This window comes from Calonectris borealis, chromosome 3, assembly GCF_964195595.1.
Source record: "Calonectris borealis chromosome 3, bCalBor7.hap1.2, whole genome shotgun sequence".
Lineage (NCBI taxonomy): Eukaryota > Metazoa > Chordata > Aves > Procellariiformes > Procellariidae > Calonectris > Calonectris borealis.
In genome coordinates, this window is record NC_134314.1 from 55,827,192 (window position 1) to 55,853,126 (window position 25,935).

At 37.7% G+C, this 25,935-nt stretch overlaps 2 protein-coding genes across 3 annotated transcripts; one reads left to right on the forward strand and one right to left on the reverse strand.

Moving 5' to 3' along the window:
- The first annotated feature begins 68 nt into the window (after positions 1-68).
- Positions 69-20,676, forward strand: KPNA5 (karyopherin subunit alpha 5). 2 transcript variants are annotated; one of them, XM_075145723.1, is made up of 15 exons: positions 69-194; positions 2,291-2,424; positions 3,472-3,573; positions 3,656-3,755; positions 4,542-4,636; positions 5,496-5,627; positions 6,540-6,628; positions 7,739-7,838; positions 9,498-9,661; positions 10,738-10,816; positions 11,800-11,925; positions 13,069-13,196; positions 15,419-15,597; positions 17,339-17,554; positions 20,059-20,676. In XM_075145723.1, the coding sequence occupies exons 1-14, from the start codon at positions 191-193 to the stop codon at positions 17,524-17,526; spliced, it is 1,620 nt and encodes a 539-aa protein (XP_075001824.1). In that variant the 5' UTR covers positions 69-190; the 3' UTR covers positions 17,527-17,554; positions 20,059-20,676. The 2 variants fall into 2 exon arrangements, with proteins under 2 accessions (XP_075001824.1, XP_075001825.1); XM_075145724.1 differs by lacking the exon at positions 69-194 and adding an exon at positions 417-588 and having other exon boundaries at positions 17,339-20,676.
- Positions 18,725-25,935, reverse strand: FAM162B (family with sequence similarity 162 member B). Its single transcript, XM_075145727.1, has 4 exons — positions 25,818-25,935; positions 25,255-25,366; positions 22,223-22,331; positions 18,725-21,981 (listed from the first exon to the last, which is right to left on the reverse strand). The coding sequence occupies exons 1-4, from the start codon at positions 25,933-25,935 to the stop codon at positions 21,883-21,885; spliced, it is 438 nt and encodes a 145-aa protein (XP_075001828.1). The 3' UTR covers positions 18,725-21,882.

Below are 25,935 nucleotides of genomic sequence, written 5' to 3' on the forward strand. Positions count from 1 at the left end.
CTCGCCCGGGGCGGCTGCCTGCTCGCGCAGAGCCTGCTGGGAACGGAAGGGCCCGCCCCCGGGCCAGTGCGGCGCGCGGTGGGGGCGGTGTCCGCCATCTTGAATTGCCATCCGCTGCCGGTGCCGCGCTGCGGGGTGGAGCGGGGTTTTCTCGCTTGGAGGGCGGCGGGTGCCGCGCGTCTTCGCTTCGATGGGTAAGAACGGAAAAGCGCTAAGAGCCGGCGGAGGGGGGGAGGGCAGGAAGGACTGTGCCCCCCTCTGGGGCGGGGTGGGGTGCGGTGGGGTGGGGTGCGGTGCGGTGCGGTGCCGTGCCCCTTGCTGTAAGGCTTCCCGGCGCAGGCCGGTCTCTTGCCTGCTCGGGGGGCGGCTGGCAGTAGCGGGGCGTCGCCGCGCACGGCAGCTCGGTTCCCGCCAGGCGAGGCGTTCGGTGCTGGGACGGGGTCTTCCCGCGCTGTTCTCCGGCGTTTCCTCGGTCAGAGGGCTGCCTTCCTCCCGCTTGCCTGCCCTGCTGCTGATGGAGGGGAGTTCTCCACCCCCTCTTCGAGGCACGTGGGTGAAGAGCTTCGCTGGTCGCTCTTAGTGGCCGGGGTAGGTGTCCTTTCGGCCGGGCAGCCGGCAAGGGGACTGGCGGTCTGACCCGGCCCTGCGCCAGGGTCTTGGCCGGTGCGAAGCTACTGCGGGCAGCGTCTGGAAGCCCGTGTGGCCTCCACCGGCGCTGCCAGTCGGGGAGGGGGCGGTGGTGGCAGCAAGGCGCGGTATGTAGGGAGCCCTGTGTAGGCAGGGAGGAAAAAAACCTACCTAAGGTAGGTCTTAGCCTAGGCACAACAAGTGGGCGAGATGCAGGATGTTGTAGTGTTAAAACGAGCGGAGTTTTGCAGAGCGGAAGTGCAGGCTTCCTTGGATCTAGATGGAGAAGTCGTGAAGCCTGAATAGATCAGGGGTAGCCAGTCTTTTTGCCCTTATGATGTCTGTACCAAAACCCTTGTGGGGGGAATGAAGCTATAAATTCATAAGCTTTTATTTTTGAAAACAGTTTAGATGAGAGTTTCCTCCCAGTTGTGCTTCTGTAACTCTTTATTGAGCTGGTGACCTAAACAGGGTTACTTTGAATGCACGCTTCCCTTGTTTGGTTCATTGCTTGGCCTGACAGTTTTATTGACGTAACTAAATTAGCAAGGCATGAGTGATTAAGGAAGTGATGATGTTCTAGGACTACTTTAAGCCAGTAGTGTTTTTGGAAAAATGAACTTCTTAAATTGTATCTCAAAAGTTACATGACAGTTACTAGAAAATTGCTTTAGATGGTGGCACACTTAGCATCATGGTCCAGAGATGGCAGTAGTTTACTAAGGCTCTTGTGAAGCAAATATGTTTGGGTGAATCAGGCTGCTGAGTCCTCGGAGCGTCTTGTTGATGTCAGCGGACTGTTTTCCTCTCGTAGTTTGTGTTTATTGCTTAGCAGTCCTTGGTACTACTGATATAAAAACATAAATAGTCCCAGCCTGGAAGTTGATAGAGAAATGTGTGCGGCTCAGGAGCTGTAGTTCAGATATTCTTATTTAAGTTTTCTTGTGGAAGAATTTCAGACAAATGACAGTTCATATAGAGTCTTAAATCATATTTTTGACAGTTATTTCTCAGATGAAGGCTACAGTTTTATTTTTAAAAACTAGCACCATACTATTAACAACCTTTTTCAGTCAGTCAGTTTGATCATTTCAGTGACAGAATAATGTTTTATCACTTTTATCTTTTCACAACTGATAGGCCTGAAATGACAGGCAGATTCTAATCCTCTAATCCATCAAAAGAGCTGTTAGAATGGGTCAATCATTTTGTTACTTTAAAATGGAAAAAAGTATGCCTATCTGGATGCTACTGACCCTTAATTTGTTTTTCTGCATTTTTTTTTTGCATACAGTTTAGAAGGAAAGGCAGCATAACCTTTAGATCCTGTGTTATGTTTGTGAGATAGGCATCATTAAAAAAAAAAAAAAGAGAGAGAGAAAGAAACAATGCAGTGAGATGTTAAATGAAGCAGTAATTATGCAGGTTTTCTTCTTTAATCTACAGTTTAGAAATGCCTATCCAGGCAAAGATTTTTCTCTGATTTCTACCTTAGAGATTTTTGTTGATGAACTGGGTATTGCAAGCATATAGGAATATATAACTATAGGAATATAGCTATAGGAATATATAGCTGCTGCTGTAAATACTTCTGTAGTACAACAGATGGCATGTTTGCCTTGCAAGATTTGGCCTTTTGGAGTAATTTTTCTTTTTTTAATAGACAACATGGCAAGCCCGGGTAAAGATAACTTCAGAATGAAAAGCTACAAGAATAATGCACTTAATCCCCAAGAAATGCGCAGACGAAGAGAAGAGGAAGGAATCCAGCTTCGGAAACAGAAAAGGGAAGAACAGGTAAGTATCTTCGTGAGCTGTTAACTGTTAAGTGCTTGTGAAGCTGCATTCAGATATGTGAAAGGACTTGAGCAGACTCCTCCTGTGGAGCAAAATCCAGAGTACCAGGTTGAATGACTGTTTTCTATGCAGTCTTGGGGAGCACCAGGCACTTCTCGACAGGATCATAAAACAAAAAAAGTGAACAGAAACCCTCTTGAGTCACTGGAGCACACAGGGGAGAGACCTGTGTCTTAAGTTTAATCTTTAGTCTAGGCTTAAACATGTAAGACTGGGCTCTAGAGTTTGGGCCAAAGTTGTACTGTTAGAAGGGAGAGGATTATTTTCATCTTTGAAGCTATACTTCAAATTGCCCAAGAGCTTTTCTACAGTAACTTAGTAAAGTGGCTAGCAATTAGTGATCCCTGAACTATTATATATAATATTTGCAGTTGTCCTCATTGAATTTTTAGTGATCAGAGTACATGAAGCATTGTATAATTTAGTGGTTTGTGGTAGTTCCCTTTCCGAAAACGTTTAGTAGTTTCTTCCCAGGAAAGTAAGGAATGTAGTTTGATTTTCTGCTTGGTCTAAAGTGGCTGAATTTGTCTCCCACAACCTAGAGAGTGTCCCAGGCACTGATCTGCAGTCTTCCCTGAGGTGGGAATGCTTACCCTTCTCCTGGGAAAGGGATGCTACTGCATGGGAAAAGAATTTAAATTAGTTGGGCCAGAGAGATAAGAGTAAGAAGTAGTACGATGCTGAAGCATTTACCCATGAATGGGTAACTGCATTGCAGTTCCTGCTGAAAGTTTTGTTTGTGTATTTTGTAGTAAATACTCCCTAGACAAATTATGAAAATAATGGGTGTTTCCTTTCCCATGCTGCAGTGTAGCTTATCAAGATACAGATATAGTAGTGTTTTTCTCCTTTATGTTCTTTAAACTTTCATGTAGAATTCCATTTGCATGAATGAGTAGGAAGTGAAAGTATTTCTTCAAGTGTATGTCATCAGTATCCACTCTATGATAAGTTCTAACATCTCCCCAAAATTTCTTCTTTGTTTAGCTGTTTAAACGCCGAAACGTTTCTCTCCCGGGAAATGAAGAATCTATGGTAGAAAGTCCAATTCAGGATCCTGATGTCAGCTCTACCGTACCTATTCCAGAGGTAATTACTTTAGAGTGTGTTTAGAATGTTATCTGTTAATGTGCATAGTACTAGACATAAGAAATTGTCCTTTTGTTTTTAGGAAGAAGTTATTACAGTAGATATGGTGCAGATGATTTTCTCGGATGATCCTGATCAGCAACTCACAGCAACACAGAAGTTCAGAAAATTGCTATCTAAAGGTATGTAAATGTGGCCTGATTTTTTTTTTGTTCCTTCTGTGTTGTTACTACAAATTTTTGTCATAGAGAGTCAGTTAACCTTTAGTTTTGTTTTACTTTAAAATAGAACTTGCTGAAATTTCTAGTTCTGTTCATAGAGAAACCGTGCCAAATCTATTCTGACCTAATGGCTAAATACAGAAAGCTTCATTATTCTAATGTTAAGTCTTTCAGACAAAGGATATTTTGATTGAAGTGTCCAGGGCGGTAACTAACTGCACACTAACATTACTTACAGTACTTGTTGCAGTGATTCAGTTTCTGATTCTTGTTCTGTATTTAAGGGGAGAAAAATTATATGGCTGCCAAAGAACAGTTGTAACTTGTTTTTATTGAGACTGTAGGACATGCAGTCTTAAATTAATGCTGGTATTTGTATAGCATGATACGTAAAGGTATGCTTGGTCATTTAAAACAGTGTCTAATCATAATTGCTCTTGCACTGACCTGAGCTACTGATTGAGGGAACAGTGTTCTGTAATGAGTTACTAACATGCCAATGGATAATAGTATGTGTTACTATTATTATACATAATGGGGTGTTTACTAACTTGTAGCACTTTATGGAGATGATCCTGCAGTATTCTAAAGTAAAAAGTTTAGCTCCTTCATTTGAGATTAAAATGATTGAATGCTAAAAATCATAAGAACTGAGAATCATACTCATGTTTTGTGTCATACTGAGAAAATAATTTATTTGGTCTTTTTTGTTAGACTTACACAAATATGTTTGTTTTCACCCCCTAGAGCCTAATCCGCCTATAGATGAAGTCATACAAAAACCAGGAGTAGTACAGAGATTTGTGAAGTTTCTAGAGAGGAATGAGAATTACACTCTGCAAGTGAGTTTGGCTAGTGCAAGTGAGTTTGGCTGTTACTGTTCGGGGGTTTGGAATGGGATTAGAAACCCCCTAAAACAGCTTTGGAAAGCATGTGATTTTTTTTTTTTTTTTGTATAACCAAATGTAATTATTTTTAACCACCAAAGCTCTAAATTTTAGTTGTCTAAAATGTCAGTTATTGCCACTGAAATTGTGACTTGACTGTTGTGAATTTCATAGTAGTCTTTAGGGTTGTGTATTCAGCTGCTCAAATGCATGGGTACTGAATGCAGAATATGTTCAAAAGAGTTTCCAGAGTGGTATATTAAGATCATCAGCATTGGTGTGTGAGCAGAATCTGTTTTGTTTGTGTTGAGTATATTGTAGTACTTTCCAGTTGAAATCTTAGAAAAGAAGAAAAAAGTATAGGAAACTGAAAGGCTTGTATGAAACCCTTTTAAAAAATCTTTGAAAAATATATAACTAACGACAGGAGTAACTAGTTCTGTCTATTTGTGGTAGCCCATGGAATGGCACGTAGGCCTTGTGTACATTCATACTAGAAGAATTAACTTATTATAAAGTAAACAGAAGGGATTTGTACTAGTTAATAGAGATTTGAAATCTTCTTTACAGTTAGTGCTGCAAGCCAAAACCTAAAAATAACTGAGATACTGGAGGTGCTTATTAAATAGAGATTTTGTCAATGCCAATTATTTTATTGTATAGAAAGTACAATAATAGTAATAATTGCATTTCAGTGGAAAGGAAAAAAAAAATGGAAAATTAACATCTGCAACTCCCATGTCAAACTGTTTTTCATGAATTTAAGCTTTACTGCTGAATGGTTTAACATGGTCGTCTTTGTGCTCCTCAACAGTTTGAAGCAGCTTGGGCTTTGACAAACATAGCATCTGGAACTTTCCTACACACCAAAGTTGTAATTGAAACTGGAGCTGTTCCAATTTTTATTAAGTTGCTTAGTTCAGAACATGAAGATGTACAGGAGCAGGTAACTGTTTTCTTGGGGTTTTTTATAACTACTTAAAATTAATTTATGAATATTTTTTGGGGGGGGGCGTGTGGTTAGAGAGGTTTTGAGCCCCACTTGCTTACTAGCCCGTTGATCTGGCTCCAGGAAGATAAAAACTCACCTTCAGTGTATTTTTTACCTCTTTTTTTTTTTCCTCTGATTCTTACAGGTTTCTTTAAACCTGTTTTTTATTTCATGTTATTGAGTAATTTGAAGAAAACAGCTCATTTCTATGGCGGCATTTACAGGTAAACAGGATCTAAAACACCATAATAGAAAGAATATAGTAGAAAACAATGTGGATTTTTTTCCTGAAGTTATCTTGCAGCTTTATTTCCTATATACTTCTGCTCTTCCATCTTTTATGTTACAGTCTTCATTATCATTTTCCTGAACTTTGGGCTTTTTTTTTGTTGGGGTGGTTTTTTTTTGGGGGGGAGAGGGAGGGTGTTTGTTTAAGAGAGGCTGTAATTTACGGGCTTTTATTTATCATGTTTTAAAGTTTGTATAGTGAAAGTTCATGATTTAACTTTTTTATTCCTCATACATTGTTTGCAACTTTGAGCCAGTTTTCTTGAATCTATTACACATAGTGAGCAAATGTAACTATTGAAAAGAGGGTGTGTAAGCTTTCTATTGAAAAGCACATGAATCAACGTATTTTCGTAACAGAAGACTTTCTTTCCTTGAAAGGATGACTTCAAATGTAGGTAATTGACTTTGAGTTCACAAAAAATGCAATGCAGAAATCAGTAGTCTTCTGAAATTTTGTATTTGGAATGATACTGCTTTTTTGCTTCTATAATATTTGCTGTAAAAAAAATATATAGATGATCTGTAAAAGTTGATTTGCAAGCATGTATAAGTTCACTTGGATGCTTTGCTTTTCAGGCGGTGTGGGCTCTTGGTAACATTGCTGGTGATAATGCGGAATGCAGAGACTTTGTTTTAAACTGTGGAATACTACCACCTCTCTTGGAGTAAGTATTTTATGTTAATACTGTAACTATAGTGTACAGGTATAGGTAACTGTAAACCTCAACTTAAAATTTATTTGAAAATAATATAAGCTGTTTGCTAAATTGAGAATGTTTCTCTTTTTATTGTATTGCTATGACTCTAATGTTTTGGATTACCTGAGGTTCATGCATTTCTTTAATTAATTAGACTGTGACTGGAAGCTTTCCATTGTTTGCAAAAGGAGAGAAGTGTTATTTCACAGATACGAAATTTCTGTATTGTGCAGAACTCAGTGTTGCCAGAGTTCTGGATATATAGGGTGGGAGACATGATTTAATTCACGCTTGCATTTGTGCAGTTCCAGCTGGCTGGGCAATAGGCTGGTTTCACCACCTTTGTCCAATAGGTCCAAGCTCCGGTCTTGCTATCTGTCCATTTGCTTGTTGAGGTGAGCTGGCAGAGTAGTTGTTACATGAGCTGTGTTCCACCAGAAGATTTCTCTTCACTAGGAATATTATTGCTTAAAATAATAAAATGCTTTAAAACATTTGTAAAATAGGTTAAAATAACAGAGGAGAATGCGATTACCTTCCTTGAGGATTTAAAGGATTAACAGTTTTAGACATTTTGGTATGTATCTCAAAGTGAACCTGATTTTTGAGGTGTTGAATCTTTAGCATTCTATTCAGCAAAACAGTTAATTGTTAATTTTTTTAGATCTTTTAAGTTCTAACTTTTTATGGAACTATTTTTATTATTAGTAATTGCATTCTCTGAATGAAAACATCAAAGTTAATTCAAGGGAGGGTTGCATCTCCTAGCCCCTTCTGAAGACCCTCAGAAAAGATTGGTTGAATGATTTTTTCATATAAGCACTGGTTTACTTTATATGCATATACTTGATTTGGGAATGAGATGTCCATGCAAAATAATCTACAGAGATTCAGTTGATTCTAAGAAAATACTTGCAGCGTGTAAGCTATGAAGAGAAGTAGATTGAAACTAGTGCCCAATAATAGGATTTCTTTTCCTGATTTGAGGTGCTGTTGGTAATAATAGGCATAGAAAAGACAGACTTACCTTTTCAATAAGAAATGATTATTTTTATTATTGTTGTCTCTCTTTGACAGACTGTTAACAAATTCAAATCGTCTTACAACAACTAGAAATGCAGTCTGGGCTCTCTCAAATCTCTGTAGAGGAAAGAACCCTCCTCCAGACTTCAGTAAGGTATAATAAAGCATTCATTCTGAGAAATCAGAAAGCTGAAGACGACATATGTTTGTAATATGTTATAACATACAGAATCTGGAGATAGACTGGATAAAATCTGGAGATTTTATCTTCTTAATGTAATCCCACAGTCTTGTCCATCTGTTGTATCTGCAAAAAATCATCTACTTTGACACCTATCAGCAATAAAATTAAATTACTTAAAAACTTGAGATTGTAGTTAGTCAGATGCAAATAGTTATTCAACTGGTATGAAATGATGGACAAATAATACATTCAGCACTAAACCCCTTGGGGCTGTATTTTCTCCAGATTTGTTTTAGAGGATGTGAGTTATGATTGAAGCTTTTTTAAATTTTTTTTGTTTATTTTTATTTTATAATTGTGAGTGCATGCTGCAGGAATAAAATTTTGAGTTTTCTGCTCTGTCAGATGCAGTTAAATCAGACTATAATGATAGAGGTGATTTGTCTGTGTGCTCTCCCCTTCACTTCCTCCTCTTTCCAGTATGTGGTTATAAAGACTGTAGAGGCTAGTAGGAGTATTAGCTCCTTATTTTCAGTATGAAATTAATTTCTGGTAAGGTTAATGACATTAAAAGGTTGAAAGAACTGAGCATTGGATATTCTGGTAGAATAGACAGGTTAAGTGATCATTAAAGATAATCTGGAGAGAATTTACATGTCTTGAAGCTTACTTCATGAGGTAGTAATTACTGTCATTGCTACTTAATAATTCTTGGAGAGATATTAACAAAAAGGGGGGATTTCTGATGTCAGTAAATCAATCACCTCACAATTGCTCTGCCCAAGTTATATCCTTCAGTAGCGTTTTGTTCTGGTAGTAAAAAACCAAGATGATTTCTTGCTGCTTAAACATTTATACTTCAGTGGAAAAGGGTGCCGTGTAGGCAACTGCTAATAAAAATAGTTCTTTTGCTTTTTGCCCTTTGCAGTAGCACCAGTTGGACACGTAAAGGAGGCTGAATTGCATAGCTGATGTAAGATAAAGAATTAAGTTCTACAAAGAATATGAAATTCCCAAGCTGTACAGCTGAAATCTGTCAGGTTCCAAGCGATGTTAAGATGGTCTAGTTCATTTGGCTCTGCCTGTGTGGAACTTGTAGGAGATTAAGGCCAGAGACTACAGTTGCAGTGAGAACTGAAGTCAGCCATTGCTTGTTTGATTTGGTTCAGTGAACGTTGAGTCTTCTGTGAATTATTCTAAGTTTCTTTGTGGTAAAGCAATTGTAAATTGGTTATTACAAATGATCGCCAGTACTCCTACAAAGATAGCAGTATCAAAAAATGTTATTACTTTGAAATTCTGTTCCCCGAGTGATTCAAAAAAGTATCAGTAATTCTTGATCATCTGGTTACCTGTAAAAGCAGATGGTTTTTGTTTAAACTGAACAATTATATACCTAATTATAGTATCTCTAAATCAATAGGCTGCGAATCAGAATTTATCGAATTTGCCAGTTTGAATTGGATGTCTAGTTTAATCAGGAAGTGTTCTACTAGATCCTGATTCATTAATGAGCTCGTGTGCTTTGGCAGTAAATAGTTTTGCACCTTTATGCCTTTGCAGAATGTTCTCTGAAACTTGAAAAATACAAACCACCTAATTTTATGCAATATTTTTTCTTTAACCTAGGTTGCTCCTTGCCTAAATGTTTTATCAAGACTGTTGTTTAGCAGTGACCCGGATGTATTAGCAGATGCTTGCTGGGCCCTCTCTTACCTTTCCGATGGCCCCAATGATAAAATTCAAGCTGTTATTGATTCTGGAGTGTGTCGAAGATTGGTAGAGCTGCTTATGTAAGTCTTCTCTTCACCAAATAAATGTTGCACCGTACTGTTAATGTCAATGAATTCAAATTGAATTGTTTTTTCTCACCTCAAGTCTGAATTTATTTTATGAGAATTGATGAACATTAATTCAGTCTGAAACCTTTTAAGTTGCTTGGCTCCTGGGATTTTTCCTGAGATTGACAGTGAAAAAAGTTTTCTCCAAAGTATTCCTGTATATTCTTTAAAATTTAGCGTAAGATTTCATTTACATGGAGGAATAGAAGGGTGAAGACTGAAGACCAAGCTTGAATTGTAAATTAATTTCTCAGCTTATTTTTGTTAATTTCACTGTTGTATTTTGTTTTCTTACCTTTCTAGGAGATGTAGTTGCAATACAGACAGTTCTTGGTCTCGTGAAGTCCAAAGGCAGGCTTGTCCCACTTCTGAACTGTCCCAGTATATTTGGCTTATGGTTCATTATTTTCCTAGAAAGGGAGACGAAGTCCCTGTGTTCACATGGGACTGCAGAGTAAGTCAGGGATAGTAGTTCCCAGCACTGACAGCTCAGCACAGGTCCCTGTGAAAAGCTCATTTTTATAGCTGTCAGGAGAGGCTGAGGTTGCTTTCTCTTCTGTAGAAGCTTTAGGACAACAGAGTAGACTTCCTTCCTCCACACCTCAGACAGTTGAATATGGGCTTCATGTACTGGCTTCTAGGGTTATTGACTTGCAAAAGGGGGAAGTTCACTTAGAAAGGGTGGGCTGCTAAGTTTTAGTATAGAGCTAATAACAATCCTTTTGTTTCTGTGGCTACTGAATGATGCAGGTTCCAGTATTGTATTCAATAATACTTGAGTTGGGTGAAATGAATCTGCTGGACAGATAGATTGCTCTAAGTTGTGTTGTTCTATAGAGATGCCCTTTCCTTGAATCAGCAATTCAGTTGTGGGCTTGCAGTTGTCAAATTTGGCTAAATAGGGGGAAAGTGTAAGAAGTAATGCAGTGTTTTCTATAACTAAAAATTTAGCACCTGAAGTAAATAATTGTTCACTCAAAATGCAAAATTATACTGGTAATATCAAATGATTTAATATTTGTCTCCAGGCATAATGATTACAAGGTGGTATCCCCTGCATTAAGAGCAGTTGGAAATATTGTTACTGGGGATGATATCCAAACACAGGTAAGACTAGTTGATTTAAGAAAAATGAATTGGCAGAAAAAAATTTGTAAAAATTGTGACAAAATACATGTCCAGTACAGGTATCTGCATACATCAGTGAAAGAGGAACAAATCTATATCGTTAATTTGACATGTTAGGCTGCTATTTTAAACATCAAATTACTGCAAGAATGAGTATTTTCTTACAGCACTATATGTAGTGGATTGCTTCATTCCTGTATGGTACTTTGACTGTTGCTTCCCATTCACAATGAAAGTAACTCCCCCCTCCTCCCTCTTAGTGGGGGTTCAATTATTTATTATTGTTCCCTTTTTTAAGTCTTCAGATGTAGTCAAAGTTTTCACTTGTAAGCAACAGTCATACTTGATTTGTCCATGAATTTGTATGTGATAGTCTTACTGACGCAATTTGTTCTAAAGATTTATTTTTTAACTTTAGGCAACAGAATTGAGTTTGAAGCAATACAGGAAATACTAAGACAGGTCCTGCTTTAAATAAAATTGTGTCTAAAAGGCTGACAGAACTGGTGTAAAGGGAAAATAAGGAAATAAGTTAATTACATAATTTGTTGTGAGCTCTATAGGAGAGGATTTTGCTAAGGAATTAAATAGAAAACATCCAATGATACAAATTAGATTCACACTTCTCAGTTACTCTCAGTTATTCATATTCTAGTCTTAAGCAATCTTATTTAGTCTTGCTGTTGTCAGTCTGCTGGTCTGAACTTAATTGAGGGCAGATTCTTTCAAATTGCTGGATTGTCTATTCATACACTACAGCATTGAATGCTTTAATTTTGCAGAATGTTATCTATGATACTTTGTGTAATATAAATGTGTTGCAAAATCTTCTTTTGAAGTCATCTGTAAAGTGCTTTTTTATATATATATTTTTTTTATATATATATATGTATATCGCACAAGCCAATATAGATATATATGTGTATTGTACAACCCAATTTTCAATTCTCAAATTATTTTAGGTGATTCTAAACTGCTCTGCATTACCCTGTCTGTTACACTTGCTTAGTAGTCCCAAGGAATCTATTAGAAAAGAAGCATGCTGGACTGTTTCTAATATTACTGCAGGAAACAGAGCTCAGATTCAGGTAAAGCCTGTATATTTGTTACTTGGTTGGTTTTGTTTTCCTTTTACTAGTTCACTTGATTTTGCTTCACAAGGAGAAATAAGTAGATACTACATTGACTGTGCGCTATCTGTTTTAGTCCTAACTGTCTATAATTTTACCTAACTTAAATATTTTCTTCTAAATTTTGAAAGATTATTATAAATAACTTCATAAAATAATACTTTAAAAATATCTGTCATGATTTGTACTAGAGAAACTGATTCATTTCTCTCAAAGGGATTTGGTTGATGCTTATAAAACAAATGAAAGGATACTTAAAATATTCTCTTAGATCTGATATAAACAGTTATTTTTCCCTGTGGGAGCATCATCTACTGGTATATTCTCTTTAATTTTGTTATGCATTGTAATATACATGTTAAAGTAATAAGCCATTTTTCTTTTTTAAAAGTTGAAACAAAACATCTTGCACAAACTAGTCCAGTGAAAAGTGGACAATTTACCAGTTCTGCCTATTTGGAAATGTTGAACATTTTGCTTGGATAAAAAACCTGCATGATGTCATCAATACTGAGTTGTATTCTTGTGGAAACCACTAAATCCTGACTATTGCTCCAGGTGTCTGGAGTTACCTGCAAAAAGGTTCTGTTTGACAAAAATGAGAATTCTGCATCGGAGTACGTGTTTCAATATGATTTTTTTCCCCTCTACTTCAATCAGGGATGAAAATGTTACATCTTAATGTCATTTAAAATATGTAATATACTCTCCAATTATAGACATAGTCTTTCTGTGGAGACCGCAAACCTGAATAAAATGGACAAAATGAGAATTTGTTCTGGGGCTTGATCTCCAGTTCAAAAACTGAGGTTTAGTGCTTATGTCATACGATTTTTAAATGGGCCTAACCAGTAAGCAATATTCTGTCCACACAGACAAAGAAATCAACAAAGAAGGTACTCTGATGGCTGCTGTAGTGCAATGTTGGAATAATTCTGAATTTCAGTTTTCTGTTTCTAGTTAGTGTGGTGCTTTCTGACATTGTTGGCTTTGATATCAGCAGGCATCACTGACTCTTGTAGTGAAGGGTATTAATGTTCTTTCTCTGTGTATACTAAATCTGTATTAATTATTATAAAATATTATAATTTCATCTCTTAGGCTGTTATAGATGCAAATATTTTTCCAATATTGATTGAAATTCTTCAAAAAGCTGAATTTCGCACTAGAAAAGAAGCAGCGTGGGCCATAACTAATGCAACATCAGGAGGAACCCCTGAACAGATTAGGTAAGTTTGTGCATGTTACTGTTTTTTCTTCCTAAGTATATTTTCTAAGGCATTTTTATTTTTGCAATTGAATCCTGACAAACATAGCAGCAAAATCCTAAACACAACTCTAATTCCTTGTAACTCTGTCGACACAGAGTAGTAGTCGACACACATGTAGAAGCTCAGAAAAATGAGTGAAATATATGCAGTCAACTTAGTAACAAATTGACCGATACTGCTTTGTTTCAGTGATATTACATGTAAAGTTTTCACAGGGTTATCTTCCAGAGTTAATATTATATTGTCAAATCCAATTGGAACAGTTAATGAACAGTTTCAGTATTTGAAAATGGAAAAATTTGGGAGAGTTATTTAGAAAATTTGTGCAATGGGATTGTATCTCTTTGTGGAGAGATGTCAAGAATTTTAGTGGTTTCTTCATGTATTTTAAACTCACTATCAGTGTTTTTTTAAAGCAGATATCTAAACTCCTTTTTCAGAATTGAGTTTGATAAAAATTTTACTGTCAGCCGCTATTTATGTCCTGCAAAGATTGGACTTCTTGAATGACTAGAATAAAATATTCTCTGGTGTCATGGTTTAACCCGGCAGGCAGCCAAACACCACACAGCTGCTTGCTCACTCCACACACCCCCCCCACCCCGGGGCACGGGGAGAGAATCGGAAGAGTGAGAAAAACACATGGGTTGAGATAAAGACAGTTTAATAGAACAGAAAAGGGAAAATAATAATGATAATAATAATAACGATAATGATAGAATATACAAAATGAGTGATGCACAATGGAATTGCTCACCACCCACGCTGACCGATAACCAAGTAGTGATCGCTACTTCCTGGATCACGCCTACCATTCATATACTGAGCATGTTGTCACATGGTATGGAATACCCCGTTGGGCAGCTGGACCAGCTGTCCCGGCTATGCTCCCTCCCAGCCTCTTCCAGAGCATGGAAGCTGAATGTCCTTGCTAGCCAGGGAACTTAGCAACAACTAAAAACATCAGTGTGTCATCAACGTTCTTCTCATACTAAATTCAAAACACAGCACTAGAAAGAAATTTAACTCTATCCCAGCCGAAAACAGGACATCTTGTTTCTCTGAATACCATCAGCATAGCGATCAGTTTGAATCAGTAGTTGATAAATGGATTTAAAAATGACAGTGTATTATTTGGAAGCCAGAACTGAAAGGGATGTGATAACTTTCCCAGCACATTTGGAGATATGTGATAACTCTCCCATGCACAGTTGCAATAAGTGCATGCTGATTTATTTAAAATGTAAACAATCCTGGTTTTCTAATAACCACCATGCGTTATCAGAGGTAAGGAAAACTTGTTGGTGTTTTTTTGCTATTATTTTGATGCTTGCATAACATAACATCTTAAAATTTAGCGTATTTTAAATAAATTTTAATTCAGGATCTTCAAATAGTAAATATGCATGTAATATCGTAGAAGTAACTTCTTGTCACAAAATACGGATATATTATCTATGTCGTGAAATTTTAGCCCTTTTAACGTCCTCAAGGTACTGTTGTCTAACTGCAGGATAATTTAAAACCACTAAATAAACTATATTTAAGCAACCTTTTGATACCGGCAAACGTTACTGTCTTCATTTTACTTGCACACTAGAAACAAGGATATGGGTTCCGAAGTTCCTACACAACTTTGTGCAAAGTTGGAAAAAGGAACAGGATACTCAGAATCCCAGTATCTTTTTTGTATTTACAATTATGTCCTTCCTTTTACAGTAGGTAATGCTAATATCTTATGGGCTGCTAGTGTGGACTACATTAGCATAGAGCAGTGTCCAATGTTCTTATCTGTCTCTAACGTGTTTACTCAGTGTTTTTGCCACTACAAAATTTCAAATGCCTGAGAAAAGAACTTACTGCTAAAACTAACTTTTTTCCTTCTATTAAATTAAATCCATCTGAAGATCGTAAGCGAAAAGGAGTTGAAAAGACTACAGATTCCAAACTCCAGTTTGGAATATGCACATTAAATTTTCTCATTAGGATAAATCAGAATATTTATTCAATTTCAGACTAAGATTATTTTTGTGTTGTGTTTTAGAAATCTTTTGTTTCAGCCACTTCTTTTAGCAAAATTAAGGACCAATAGTGATAGATAGGCATGTCAGAATAAATGTGCTGGATTATCAGTCGTTCTTTTTCCCCCCACCCCCCTCTGTTTTTCTGCTGTTATAAAGGTATTTGGTAGCACTAGGTTGTACCAAGCCTCTTTGTGACCTCCTGACTGTGATGGATTCAAAAATAGTACAGGTGGCTTTAAATGGACTTGAAAATATTCTGCGTCTTGGAGAACAAGAGTCTAAGCAAAATGGAATGGGCATTAATCCTTATTGTGCCCTTATAGAGGAAGCGTATGGTAAGAAATTACTTCTTGTAAAACTACATACCTGAACTTCCTTATTTCAGGCTGTAAAAACAAAAGCATTGTGAAGCATTTGTAGGTAAGTTTAATATTAGAATTTTTACTTCAAGTAAGTGGACATGAAAGCATCATAAATTAAGTAATGTAACATGGTGGGGAAAAGCAGTTAAATGTAGAAAACCTGTGGATGTTTGTCTGTGGTCAGTTTATGAAATGTGCCTCTAGAGAAACATTCTCAGAAATATTTAACACACAGATGTCCTAGTCTATGGGAGCCATGGTTTGCATAAGTTTATCAGCCAATCCTAAATATAGTTTTATTACTTCAATATATAGTCCTGTCTGGTACCTGTTTCATTACCAACAGGGATGCAAGATCCAAGTTTGTTTTACTTGTTCCCAAAGTCAGATCACTTTTTAGCATAGTAAATACCAGTAATAGCAAAATCAACTTCAGATCATAAAAATAAACAAGTTTGTACTTAATTTGTGAAGTATTTTGTTCTGTTTCTTCTTCTAAGAGTTGTTGAATTAAATCGCATTTTAAAGGCAGAGTATCAAAACTAAAATTATATTTGTGGAATTTCATGAACTAGGTGCTTTTGATTTAACGAAATTAATGATAAACCTGGCTTATAATGAATCTGGCATTACTTATGGAGAGTTATCTTTTTGTAGCTCTGAAAACAAAATTGGCAGATATTTGTGCTTCAGAAACTGCTAATAACAATTCTAGTTGACCACATAATACCTGATTAGATGGTACTAACTTTTCTGTAAAGCAGCCTTTAAATCTGAATTCCCTATTACAGGGTTTAATTTCTAAAATCAAGTGCATACTTGGAAAACTTACTTTGCAATCTAACGTGTAAGAGGAGTAAGTACTGAATACTTCAACGGAATTTATTCTGTTTCAGATTTTGAGTCCGTTCATAATTTCAACTATTAAGTGTCTAGGTTCTCTGTTTCCTTTACCAGTTAAGCGTAGGCTGCTGAAGCTGTAGTGTATAAATTCAAGTAGGGGAAACAGCTAATTATATCACCCTCATTGCTTTGGCCTGTATAGTCAGCAGAAGGGTTCGTATGAGCTCTTCGTAATCCAACTTAAGTGAAAAACTGAATTATCTTAAATAGCTAAAAAAGAGTTTTGAATCAGCCTAACTGGCCGCCAAGCACTTAATTCTGCCAGCAGAGCAGACGTTATGTCCTCTAGCTTGCAAATGATAAGCCTTTGGAAAGACAGTATCTTCAAACCTTAAAATTAAATTTGAAAAAAGATACCAGACTGTGCCCAGTGACAACTCTATAAAAGGGGATAGAATTTAGAGTTGGGGAAGACTGAAAGAGTAAAAGAAAAGAAAAGGGGATATTGGAAATTGCTATAGCAAACAGTTTTATGCTATCCTAATTCTATACAGATTCAATTTCTTCATAGGCATGGCATATTTCTTTGTAGATACTACACCTCCTTGTCCTCCTTAGTTTAATTTATATTTTTTTAGCATAGTTTTAAAATTAGTTTGGACAGCAGAAAATGCTGCAGAAAATGAAGACGAGAAGTACATGGGTTAGGAAATTAAGAATCAATGATATCGAATGAATTGAGATCATTTGGGATTGCATTTTTTTATCTAGAAGTACCACTATACTATAAGCTGTACTATAAACTGTTTCCCTTTGAATTCATCATTCATTTAAGCAACTAGATTTTGAAAATGGTTTGTTTTGAATTTAGGACTTGATAAAATTGAATTTCTTCAGAGGCATGAAAACCAAGAGATCTACCAAAAGGCTTTTGAACTCATAGAACATTACTTTGGTGTCGAAGAAGAGGACTCCAGCATTGCACCTCAGGTGGATGAAAGTCAGCAGCAGTTTGTGTTTCAACAGCAGGAGGCTCCAATGGAGGGGTTTCAGCTGTAAACTATTGAAGTGAAGACAAGCATAAAATGTAAACATTTGTAGGGTTTGGGTTTTTTTTCCCCAGAGGTCTTTTCTTTATGGCCAAAGTCAGAGGAAAAGCTGAATATGTTTTGCAGAAATAGATGAAGCAGCTCATGCACTTTTATATATTGTGTTAGATACAACTGTTCTTTGTTTTGTATTTGTGTTTTTCATTATCTCTTATGTACAGAAAACAACTGTGAGTAATCATGTCTAAAGTAAAGCATTAAATGTGATTTAACAAGAACTGTTAAGCTAAGACTTGGTAGGATTTTAGGTAGTGGTTCTGAATTTTCCATGTAGTCTCAAACTGCATATCAGCAATACAGTTACTGACAGTTGCATTTTTGGCAGTAGGCTTGACTTGCCCAGTCTTTATCAAATCTACCTCTTGTATTGAAGCAAAAACACTGCTTCAGAACTAAGGCATGAAATAAAGATGAGCTTGTAAGAAGCTGAATTGGAATGTGAAAAATATTTATTTAAATTGTGAAACTTTTATGCATTACTTACTTTACAACACACTGTTGGAATTTATTTATAAAATGTATTTAAAGACATAATAGATATACATATATAATGCTAATTACCTAATATAATATTGAATATATGAAAAAGCTTTTTCTGAATTATGTGGGAAGAGGACTATTTTAGAGGTTTTCAAATTGGAATCAGCAGAGAGCTTGCTGGTCATTTGATGTTGGCTCTGTAATCAAAGCTGCTAAATGGCATTAGAAGTCAGCCACAAATACAGTACTTTGCAGGGAAAACAGTTGCTGTAGTTACCACAAGAATGCTGCGATTATGAATGACAGAGATGGTGATTTGCACAAATCACCAAGCAGATGGTTTACAGGTGTCTCCTGTCAAAATGTGGTAACGCCATTTTAGTTTGAGAAACATTGCAATGTTTGCCTTTCTAGCTTCTTAAAAGTTTGAACAGTAGGTGGTGGTTTTTTTTGATCAAATACGCTACTGCCACTTGAACTGTTCCTTAAGTTAACTAACTTGGTTTTCTTTTGGTAAGATAATAGAAATACTGCAGTGAAGAATGAATAGTGAATCACTCCTTTCCAGTTGAAGGAAAAGTTTGTTGTACTGTAAATAGCATTAAGTATGTGGACACCAAAACTAACTAGAAGTTACTGTCATCTAAATATTTAGGCTCTACAATACACAGTGTTTGCTCTTAAACACTAAAAAAAATAGAATTCTAATATTTACATTAACAATTTTGAGTACAGAAAAATGTATGCTCTGCTTCGACTTGCATATAAGTAGTGTTTCTGGTGTATTAGTAGTAATCTCATTTGGAGAAATTAATACTTTGGTTTAACTCTGAAATATTTTTTTTACTACCTGTAATTAATGTATTAACATCAAACTCCTGGGTTAAGTGAAATCCTCGACATATGACAGCATTTCATGCTTCATAAAAAGCTGCAATTTAAACTTCAAATTACTTACCCCATGGCACTGTGCTTGTCACTAAACAATATTTTAATGCACTGAAAAATACAGGTTAAAGGTGGTATCATTACAGTAGCATTTTGTATTTAGAATTTTTTTTTACATGCAAGTTAAGATTCTAAGATGTTTCACTTTGATGTTATAGCAATATATACTATATTGTAATTGAATGTGGGACTTGAAGTGGATTTTCTAAGATTAATGGTCAGTTTTGACTAAGATGTAACTTGGAGGGAAGAAACCTCTTTTTGAAGTCTTTTTAGTGGAAGATAGAAGTGTAAGAAGTGTATATAGGAGTCCTGTTACTTTATGAACTCTGAATAATGAGATATTTTAGCAAATGACACTTTAAACCTAGATTTGTACAGCATACAACAGTTTTGAATAGTGTGATAATATTGAGTACAGCTGCCAAATTTTCATATAAAGTTAGATGATTGTATTTGTGCCCTTTTTACTCTCATAGTTTTAGGTTTTCATATACTGACCTTCCTTCTTTCCCCCTCCCCCATCTGTTCAAAGTACAGGGTAACAATCGTGGAAATCTAGTGGATTTACTAGTGGATTACTAGTAAATGCTGAATTTCAGTGTTCTTCTAGTGTAAGAAAATTATTCAGGTAACAGGGTATTCCATTGTTTCTAACAACCTTGTTTTGATAACATAACCAGCTGTGCCTGCTTTTTATTTGGAGAACCCTGTAAAAACTGCATTTATAAGCCTCTCTAATTTAAACCAAATCTGAACTATAAAAATCTTGATTAAAAGACTTGAAAATGAAGAAAAGAGGGGACATTTAAAGTATTATATTTGTTTTGAAAGAATGTCTTCAGTTTTGTGGATATATTATTCGATATGTGTTAGTGACTGCACTTTACGCATTTAGATAAACTGTATTTCATGCCTCTGATACATTTAAATGTAACGGTTTAAAAGGGAACTAAAATTGATGGACTTTGGCTAATGAAAATCATTATTTAAACTCAACATTTGGTTTACCCTAAAATTGTTAAAAAATAATAATGAAAATTCTGCTTTAAAGGATAAACATACAGGATGGTCTCTCCTATTTATCACTGGGTTCACATCACACTTTGTTAAAAGCACATCTATGAACAATGTAAAACCAGAGATGGCAGCTCTGGTGCAGTCATTTGCAGGTAAGGGTGTGAGTATGATGATGTTGCCTAAACAGATGAAACCAGTGTGGAGGAAAAAAAAAAATAACTGAGAGAAGAAAATCTCTTTAAGTTTGGTATTTTATATGGAATCTGAAGTGCCCCATCAGTTACAAAGTCTGTTTAAAAATACAGGGGTTTGGGTTTTGTGGGTTTGGTTTTAATTAAAGGGGTACCATTTGTTCTGCTTAAATGTGAATACTAACTAGCTAATCTATGCAACTATGCAAAGCATACGGTTTTTTTTTTAGTTCCCTACTGTTGATACACTGAATCATACTAATTTTTTCATCGTTGCACTTTTGTCTGAGGACTGGTTCATACAGCTTTTTAATTTTCTAGTATTTGCTTTAAACACTGTTGCTAGCAGCAATCAGAAAATAGTAATAATGTTGGCACAGAAATAAGTTAGTTGTAGAACAAGTTTGCAACTGGAAAATATTTATTGTCGGGTCTGTTTTAAAAAAAATTAAAAAAGAAAAGATGCACTATTGTCTTTCCTCCACAGTTAGTTCTCAGCTGGTTTAAATTTATTAAATCGTACGACTGAGGATTTTTGTAATAGGTCTGCTAATTGATACGTGAAGTTTAACTGTGACCTCGAGAGTTCACTGAAATCTGGAATGAGAAATTTCAGTTATTTATGGCACAATATCTTCATATAATGTGTGGAAACTAAAATACCTATACTAACTTCAGATAGTAATAGTGCATCTTTAAATCCAGGCCAAAGGGCCATTACTGTAACAGAACACATGAGTAGTATGCAATATTATGGAATGTTAAATCTCCAAATACCATACAGAAACCAATAAAACCTATTTTACAGATGTTTATTGTATTTATTTAGTGTTTCAGTAAGTGTGGCTTCTTAAACTAGAAAACACAAATGCCATTTTGAATACAGCATTCAGGCAAATGAATTCAAACTGGCTGATTTGTGCACTGTTAAACTAGGCACTGTCACCAGACAGAAAATGTTTTGGTTTTAAACATGTTTTGCACCAATATATGTTTGGTTAGATATTTACAATAATCGCAGTCTGGTCTCTGCCTGCGGAACTGACCACTTCTTTGGGAATTCCCATGAAGTTTATAAGGACTTGAGAATCTGTGGAATTATCAGGTCATTTCCCCTCCCCTCACTTCTCCAAACCTTCTCTTCTCGGTGTGTAAGATTTGTAATATTGTGGCTGATTACAGTTTGTTTTTTATTTAGAATTGCAAAAGTGAATTGCATAAGTCTCCTTATTTTTGCAGTTTTCATACCGTCACTACTGCTTGGTCTTTGCTGCATCTAACCTTTCATTGCCAAATACAGCTAGTTTTTCTGTAAGGAACTCTCATCTGTGCAACAGCTCAAGATAAGCCTGAAAGAAAGTTTTTAAGACAGCGAGTGGAAACTTGGCTCCACCCATAACTGACATTCTTAAGAAACTACCTCATCTCCTTTGAAATTAATTACTGCTTTTAATCCTGTGCAAAACATCCTAATTTTAATAATTTGCAATAAGTACGTCAAGTATCTCTCTAATAAAAGAGCCCCTCTGTTTCTTTTGTGATCCTGTAACTACCCTTGTTGGCTCTAGTGTGCAATACTACAGTTTTCCACTTATTGGTGAAATTCACTGATCACTCGGCAACAGTTAATTTTGCTCCTACAAGGATGTTTGGCATTTCATATTAAGTTACTTTGTCTTCGACTCTGCTGCTAGCGCGGCCTCTTTCCGCCACTTGGCCTTCTTTGCCAGGTTCCAGCTTGTTAAGGACTCGTGACGTGCAGCAGCCTGCGGAAGTAAAACAGCTACTTGAGGGCAGGGTAGTAGGAGTAACGATGCGCCTCGGGGAAAGCTACCCAACCTCAGGAACGGCCAGCAACTACTTACACGTCAGGGGTGACAGGGAACGTAGGTTAGCTAAGACTGGGGTAGGTGCGAGCTGCTGCTTTTTGTTTAGGTTTGTCTACTTTTCACAGAATTCCATCATTTTTAAGTATGCTACGTGGTAACTAGCTAGGGCTGTACTCACCTTTTTAGCTGAGGCAATCACTGCAAAACAGGCAACGATGGAAAGTCCAATCATGATGTAACAAGCTTTAACTCGGGCTTTGTTTCTTGCCCTGTCTAGCATCTCTGGCCTGCAATTAAAGTTAGCGAATTGAGTCATTACAAAACTCTGAATTAGCTCTTCTTCAAAGCATCACAGACATAACATCACCACTGAAAAATAAAAATAGAATTAGCTTCTAAAACAAACATCTTCAGCCTACTGTGGTTGGTTATGTACCACCCAAGAATTTTGCATCTTCTGACCCTAATCCATTTCCAGTGGAAAAGCAACCTTTAATGGATATAACCTGATCTTTTTTATTTTTTTAGCTGAAAAAAAAGAATTGCTCATGCAATAAATTTTTGCATTTAAATACTTGGGGTAAATACACCAGAAATCATACCTTAAGCTCTGTTTAAACATAGTGAAAATTAAGGGGTTTTATCTATTCTAAACAGATGGAGACATATATGTGGTATCAACCAGATGTGGTGAAAGCAAGTTCCTTTTATTCAAAATTAACTTTAGAATATCTAACCTGTCTACATGCATCCTGTATACTGTAGGCTCGGGATTTACATACTTGGATAGATGATTAAAACAGTTAAGAGTTTTTAGTTCTTTAGAAAAGCAGCAGCTGTATTTAAAGTGTGCAGCTGATGTCAGCCTTCTCACTATTACAGGAACACACAGCTAAATAAGAACAATCTACATGATTATTTTTGCTGGTCATCAAAGGCAAAAGTAATGAAAACATCTGCCCTGTGGCTGGCAGTAGTTGCTGCAAGAGAGGCATTGTTTGGCCCAGCAAGCTGCATTGGTGCTGCTCCCATTTCCACCCTCCTCTGCTGTGAGCAGGGTGCACGCCCCTGTGAACCAGCAGTATGGGAAACCTCCGTATCACTAAAATTGTCTCAAAACTTTCAGCTAAGTCTTTTTCCGAGTCAGACATTATACTTGGGAGTACAGATTTTAAGATGTTCATTATAATGCTGGCTGTGCACTATTTTCCTTTCATAAATCACATGGGAATGCTTGATATATATAGATATATATTCGTAAGATATAGAATATAAATATACATAATACATACTTACGGTTTTATACATATATATGTAAAAAGGATAGTTGCCTAAAGAATTGATTTTATGTTGTGAGTACAGATTTTGTAATGATCTCTTTCCCCCAAAACACCTTTAGCTTTACTTGAAAGAGGACGAGTGGTGGGATGGGGCAGAGCTGGTGTTTTTATAGTGGAAGTTCTGCCCGTGGAAGCGCGTACCAAGGCTGAGGGTCGCAGTGCTTCTCTCAAAGGCTCTAATGCAACAGAAGAGGGCAAGTCTGCCGAGCGGCTGTGCCGTACTACCCCCTTCCCTGCCAACACGTGTTGTATGTGCCACGTTTCTTGCAGATGACTGACCGTGCCTGCAGTTCTAAGTAACTGCTTTTGTTTTGTACAATGGTAAACACACAACATCTTTAAAACAAACCGCGCATCAGACTAGCACATAAAATCATTAATCCACTAATCCATTTGTACCAACAAAAGCAAAACCATAAATGTTATTAGTCTGGCTTATTAGCCTAATCGTATTTCACAATGCACTAATTGAAACTCTTCTGAAGCAGATTTTCATTTTCTCTCTGCTTCTGCCTCTGCTTTAAGAAAAACAGAGCTGATTATGTTCTTCCCTAATTGCACATTAGGGCCTTTGCTACTCAATTCTTCATCAAGACTCTGGTTAAACCTCTGCTGAAGTCAGTAAAAGCTGTTTTTTAAAAAACCAAACCACCTCAAATAAGGACTGCAGATTTGTCCCTTAGTACAAGCTATCTTCAGCAGCTAGATTGCGTTCACAGGTAACAGTATCTTGCAATTCTTTTATGATGCAATTCAGCTTCAATGTCTCACAATCAACTTCTTTTAGTATATTACTATTTATGATCTTACAGTTCTAAAAAGACTTTGCTCACCCAGAAAGCACTTGGCAGGCCAACTACTGCACAGAAATGAGCAATCTGTGTCCGTGTGTGTGTATGAACTGGCAAACGTGTGTGTCTTTACAAACACCTCCCAATGACTTGAATACCTTTTAGAGCTTCTGAGACCTGTCTGAACCCTTCTCCAGGGGCGGATGGTGGGACTAACGCAGCACAAGAGAGGTGGGACAATGGAAAGCCCCTGTCCAGCTCAGGAAACATCAGTGAAACTGTCAGGACCCAACTGGAACAGGCAGAGGATGTACCTGTTGCTTTACACAGCTCTGCACGCTGCTTACGCGCAACGTACCACCTAAGACAGGGACATACCGTGATGATAAAAAGTAGCATCCTGGAGAGAGACATCTAACACGCTATCGAACATCCTAAGAAAAAGGCAGCAATTGGCATTAGAGGGGCTTCATGCGTTCAGTGACTGACTCCCTTGGGGGATGCTAACTTTCAGCAAGTCGGAGAAACCCAGAATCAGCGTGGTTTGTGTGGGAAGGGACCTTCAAAGATCATCTAGTCCAGTGGGTCGACAAGAATGGGAGGCTAAGGCTATGTCAGTTTTCCTTGGTGGGGGATGTTTCTCTCATAACCTCCTCCTCTATTTTTCCTCAAATTCTATAATAAATCGTAATTTGTTGGATGTAATCATTCAGTGACAGTCAGCTCCCTTAGAACTGTTTATCGGAGCTATAAACAGAAAATATTGTTTACCAATAACATCCTTCTCTGATTGCACATTAGGAATAAACAAAATAAACAAGCCAGTACATAAATGTAACCAAGGTTATCTACTCAGATGGATCCAGTTCTTAATCCCAGGCTCTGGGGACCCCAGTAAGGAACATTTTTCCATCTTAACCTCTAACCAGGACAGGAAATTCTTTTGCCCTCTAACTTGTTTCCAAGTTTTCAGGGTTGAAAAACTGACTGGTTCAAACTCTGTGAAAAAGCTTTAGATCAGGATCACGCCACCCCTTCCCCTTGGACATGTTTCCCTTGGACAAGAGCAGCACACTTACGGGATCCTCAGAGGAATCTCTTCTTCTGTCTTGAAACGTCCAGTCCAGAGGAGGATTTTTTTGTCAAACTTCGAAGGTTTGTAACTTGCAACCACCTTGTGAGCCTGCTCAGCTTAAAGATTAGGAAAAAACACTTTATCAAACCGTGCACTAGGAGTGAATGATGGGCGGTAGTAACGGTGGACGGGGAAAAGCCCTGCCCGTCCTGGTGGCTGGAAGAGTAACTCAGGGATTAGACTTCCACACCTCCGCTCCGCAGTTACCTCCACGCAGTCTCCTGCACACCCCCGCATGCAGTGAGAGCCTCTGCGGGTCTGGGTCCACCTCCCCGCAGACTACGCCGGTGGGTACCCAAGCCAGCAAGAGAACGCCTGGGTCCGCCCGAGCTGCCGTGCCACCCGCGGTGCGGGCCCAGCCGCCGGGGACCCCCAGCCCGGCTCCGCCGCCGCCCCGAGCCGCCCCCCCGCCGCCGAACCTCCCCGTCAGCCCCGAGGCGCTGCCGGCGCCGCGGCGCCAGCCCCCCCGCAGCCCCGCTCCCCGGCGCGGCGGGCAGCAACCCTTACCGCGGGCGGTGCCCGGGCTCCGGGCGGGCTCCCCGCCGGCGGCGGCTCCCCGCGGCGCGGGCAGGCGGAGCGGCGCGGCGGGCAGGAGCCGCCCCGGGCGGAGGCGCGCCGGCAGCAT